Genomic DNA, 4743 nt, shown 5'->3' with positions numbered 1-4743 from the left:
GTGGTTGTTGGGGCAGATGTAGTTGTTGCAGAGTGTGTTGTTGGGCAGTGTGGTTGGGGCAGCTGTAGTTGTTGGGGCAGCACTGGTTGTTGTTGGAGCAGCTGTGGTTGTTGGGGGCAGCTGTAGTTGTTGGGGCAGCTGCAGTTGTTGGGGCAGCTGCGGTTGTTGGAGCAGCTGTAGTTGTTGGGGCAGCAGTGGTTGTTGGGGCAGCTGTGGTTGTTAGGGCAGCAGTGGTTGTTGGAGCAGCTGTCGTTGTTGGGGCAGCTGTGGTTGTTAGGGCAGCTGTGGTTGTTGGGGCAGGAGTGGTTGTTGGGGCAGCTGTAGTTGTTGGGGCAGCTGTAGTTGTTGGAGCAGCTGTAGTTGTTGGAGAAGCTGTGGTTGTTGGGGCAGCACTGGTTGTTGTTGGAGCAGCTGTGGTTGTTGGGGCAACTGTAGTTGTTGGGGCAGCACTGGTTGTTGTTGGAGCAGCTGTGGTTGTTGGGGCAGCTGTAGTTGTTGGGCAGCACTGGTTGTTGTTGGAGCAGCTGTAGTTGTTGGGGCAGCACTGGTTGTTGTTGGAGCAGCTGTGGTTGTTGGCGCAGCTGTAGTTGTTGGAGCAGCTGTGGTTGTTGGGGCAGCTGTAGTTGGGGCAGCAGTGGTTGTTGGAGCAGCTGTCGTTGTTGGAGCAGCTGTGGTTGTTGGGGCAGCTGTAGTTGGGGCAGCAGTGGTTGTTGGAGCAGCTGTCGTTGTTGGAGCAGCTGTGGTTGTTAGGTGTGCATTGGGGCAGCTGTCGTTGTTGGGGCAGCAGTGGTTGTTGGGGCAGCTGTCGTTGTTGGTGCAGCTGTAGTTGTTGGAGCAGCTGTAGTTGTTGGTGCAGCAGTGGTTGTTGTTGGGGCAGCTGAGGATGTTGGGGCAGCTGTGGTTGTTGGGGCAGGAGTGGTTGTTGGGGCAGCTGTAGTTGTTGGGGCAGCTGTGGTTGTTGGGGCAGCTGTGGTTGTTGGGGCAGCAGTGGTTGTTGTTGAAGCAGCTGTAGTTGTTGGGGCAGCAGTGGTTGTTAGGGCAGCTGTCGTTGTTGGGGCAGCTGTAGTTGTTGGGGCAACAGTGGTTGTTGGGGCAGCTGTAGTTGTTGCTGGGGCAGCTGTAGTTGTTGGAGCAGCTGTGGTTGTTGGGGCAGCTGTAGTTGTTGGGGCAGCACTGGTTGTTGTTGGAGCAGCTGTGGTTGTTGGGGCAGCTGTAGTTGTTGGGGCAGCTGTAGTTGTTGGGGCAGCTGTGGTTGTTAGGGCAGCAGTGGTTGTTGGAGCAGCTGTCGTTGTTGGGGCAGCAGTGGTTGTTGGGGCAGCTGTGGTTGTTGGAGAAGCTGTGGTTGTTGGGGCAGATGTAGTTGTTGGAGCAGTGGTTGTTGTTGGGGCAACAGTGGTTGTTGGGGCAGCTGTAGTTGTTGCTGGGGCAGCTGTAGTTGTTGCTGGGGCAGCTGTAGTTGTTGGGGCAGCTGTAGTTGGGGCAGCAGTGGTTGTTGTTGGGGCAGCAGTGGTTGTTGTTGGGGTAGCTGTAGTTGTTGGGGCAGCTGTGGTTGTTGGGGCAGCTGTCGTTGTTGGGGCAGCACTGGTTGTTGTTGGAGCAGCTGTGGTTGTTGCGGCAGCAGTGGTTGTTGGAGCAGCACTGGTTGTTGTTGGAGCAGCAGTGGATGTTGGAGCAGCAGTGGTTGTTGGAGCAGCTGTGGTTGTTGGGGCAGCTGTAGTTGTTGGGGCAGCACTGGTTGTTGTTGGAGCAGCTGTAGTTGTTGGAGCAGCAGTGGTTGTTGGAGCAGCAGTGGTTGTTGGAGCAGCTGTAGTTGTTGCGGCAGCTGTAGTTGGGGCAGCTGTGGTTGTTGTTGGGGCAGCAGTGGTTGTTGGAGCAGCTGTCGTTGTTGGGGCAGCTGTAGTTGTTGGGGCAGCTGTAGTTGTTGGGGCAGCTGTAGTCATGGCAGCAGTGGTTGTTGGAGCAGCTGTGGTTGTTGGGGCAGCTGTAGTTGTTGTTGGGGCAGCTGTGGTTGTTGTTGGAGCAGCTGTAGTTGTTGGGGCAGCTGTAGTTGTTGGAGCAGCTGTGGTTGTTGGGGCAGCAGTGGTTGGGGCAGAAGTGGTTGTTGTTGGGGCAGCTGTAGTTGTTGGGGCAGCTGTAGTTGTTGTTGGAGCAGCTGTAGTTGTTGGGGCAGCTGTAGTTGTTGGAGCAGCTGTAGTTGTAGACTGAGCGTTGCCTGAGGCTGTTCAACAATCGAGATGGATAGATTATAGTAACAACAGTCAACAATCCAACATTTCAAATTCATGTATCTAGCCTGTAGGATGAGAATAAATTACTTAAACTTACCAACCAAGAGAAGAAGCACGATACAGATCTTCATCATCATTGTGGCAAGATTCTGTTTTAAAAACAGAATCACTGATTAAAATTCGGTTTTAAATATGTCTGAACAGCTTTAGAGACATTCACAGCCATTCTTGAAAATCTCTAAACTACCATGTAGCAACAGTTGAAGAATATTCTTAAATGATTGTTTTAATGAATTACATCTTTTACTGAATCTTTTTGAAATGTATCCTTTTTTACGGCATACAAAAAAACTGGTGTCATCTATTCAGAAGAAACGGTTTCTGGAATCAGCTGGGCTTTTTTGTTTTTTCAACTTTAAGTTAAAAACAAGTTTTAGCTGTAGACACAATATAATTCAATAACTTAATAACTTTTTTTTTAGTTTTATATTTTTTTCCCAACAAAATGAACACAGAGGTGTTACACATACACACCTAATGATGCAACTAATAATTGCATTAATAACAACATCACAAATTAAGAAAAGCATGAAACATGGCTTCATTGATTGTAATTGGATAAATGTTCATCATTAAAATACTTACAGATTGTGTCTGGTGTTTAGTCGTCTTCAGTGTAGTGGCTGAAGTTGTGATGCTCTCTGATTCCACCTGTTCAGTATCCTCTGCTGTTAGCTTGTTGATGTCCTCCGGTGAACATACAGCAGCTTTTATATCCACACAAAGCAGGTAAAGTGACATCAGGTACAGAACAAAGACGTAAATGATGTGTATGAGTAATGTGTTTCTCCATAGTGTAAGGTGTGGTCACCTGCTTTTTAGCTTATTCATGCTTCTTTTATTTGATTGATACGTTTAATGATTGAAGAAACTGGTTGAGTGACATTTTATTTTAGTCTTGACGTTGGATTCATTTTAGTTCTAATGTTCTTTGGTTGTTTTCCAGTTGAGATGCTTTACAAAGACTTTTTGTTATTGCACAGCTTATGTCCTGTTTTTTGTTTATTTGTCTTTGGGTTTTTTCAGTTCGAGTATGTTAACTATGAAAGACTGGAAGTCCACACCTCTAGATGTGAATGTGTTCATGTTAATAAGGCCGACCATAGCTTTAAGAGTGGGATCAACTCAACATTTTTTTTCCTTTTGTCTAAAAAAAGCCTAATTGTTACTTTTCATCAGGTTTGTTAAGGTTATCTACCGCCTTACTGCAAACAAAGAGTTGTAAACGCACAGAGCGTGGTATGGACTGACATGTTTCACCATCAGTAATTAGACAGTTTATCCTTGTTACTCTAACAAATAAATAATATCTCTGCTTGATCTTTTGTGGTACAGAGTCAAGGTGGTGTTCGGCTGATCTGGGGTATGTGATGCTTAAGATGCTCTTATTTTACAAGTATATTGATATTTGCGTGCCCAGTGCAACTACGCTTTGTGTGTGATTACACATTGATTTAAACATTTTGGGGCAGCTTGGTAAGATCTACCTGAAAAACATTTTTTTTGTGGTTGTAGGATTTGTGTCTTAATTGAGTTTCTACTGATTTCTGCTTCCCAAAGACTTTCAACACTGTAGAATGAATGAGAGTTTATTTAATCACAAACAGACTTAGTACAACATTTCAATGCCTGACAGAGTCCATCAAAAATGTTGTAAAGTGGCTCATTTATTCATGTCTCACTGTGAATATGGAGACAGTGTGAACATTAAGAATTTTCCCCAAAAAAATATTTATATAAATGGACAAAAGATAACAATGTTGATGAGTTTAAATATCATGGGGTTAGTCATAGCTAAATTTACCCATATTTCACAAACAGGCCAGTAAAGTCACTTCAAGGGCAGATTATACTGTCCCTAAATGAGGCTCCACCTTTTTCTCCAAAGTTACTGAAGAATGGAATATGCTCCCTGTCGATCTGAAAACCTCCACAGACTTCCATATTTTCTCTCATGAGAGTAAAAAGTGGATGTATGATATACGTTTGTAATATTTTGATGTGTTTGTGTGTGTCTACATATGTGTACACAGTCTTATGAAAAGGATGTTGATGTATCTGTAGTTGTGATGCTCTGTGTTGTACTGTTTTTTCACCTGCCCAGGGATTGCAGATGGTACAAACCATGTTTTCTCTTTTCTGAGATTACAGCATTTTTTTTATGGTCCATGATGAAATACATACATAAATCACTAGACATTGTTTGGACTCAACATCTGGACAAGTAAGATGTTATGTCAGGTCAGTTTTATTCAGAGGTGTACTCCAATCAGCCCCAACATTAAAATACAGACAGGTGAAAAGATAAGGTAGAACTCAACAAAATAACCTTTAACATTTTAACAGGGGAAAAGATGTGTTTATGTGTCACACATGGAACCTTAAAAATGGCAGTGCACATTTTGCAACTTGTGTTAAAATAGATTACAAATAATGGCCAGTGGAGCCATTAATC

The 4743-nt window shown here is 44.5% G+C and overlaps 1 protein-coding gene across 1 annotated transcript in view; it reads right to left on the bottom strand.

The window, feature by feature from the left end:
- LOC127142154 (prestalk protein-like) overlaps positions 1 to 4096 on the bottom strand; it is a 12750-nt gene extending 8654 nt beyond the window's left edge. Inside the window, exons 1-3 of the mRNA XM_051069254.1 lie at positions 4093 to 4096; positions 2326 to 2377; positions 757 to 2218 (exon numbers count right to left, since the gene is read on the bottom strand). Coding sequence (XP_050925211.1) covers positions 757 to 2218; positions 2326 to 2377; positions 4093 to 4096 — 1518 coding nt within the window. The remainder of the gene's footprint in view (positions 1 to 756; positions 2219 to 2325; positions 2378 to 4092) is intronic.
- Between the last annotated feature and the right edge of the window lie 647 nt (positions 4097 to 4743).

This window comes from Lates calcarifer, linkage group LG3, assembly GCF_001640805.2.
Source record: "Lates calcarifer isolate ASB-BC8 linkage group LG3, TLL_Latcal_v3, whole genome shotgun sequence".
Taxonomy (NCBI): domain Eukaryota; kingdom Metazoa; phylum Chordata; class Actinopteri; family Centropomidae; genus Lates; species Lates calcarifer.
The sequence above is the reverse complement of the archived record's forward strand: the minus strand, read 5'-3'. Positions and strand labels throughout refer to the sequence as shown.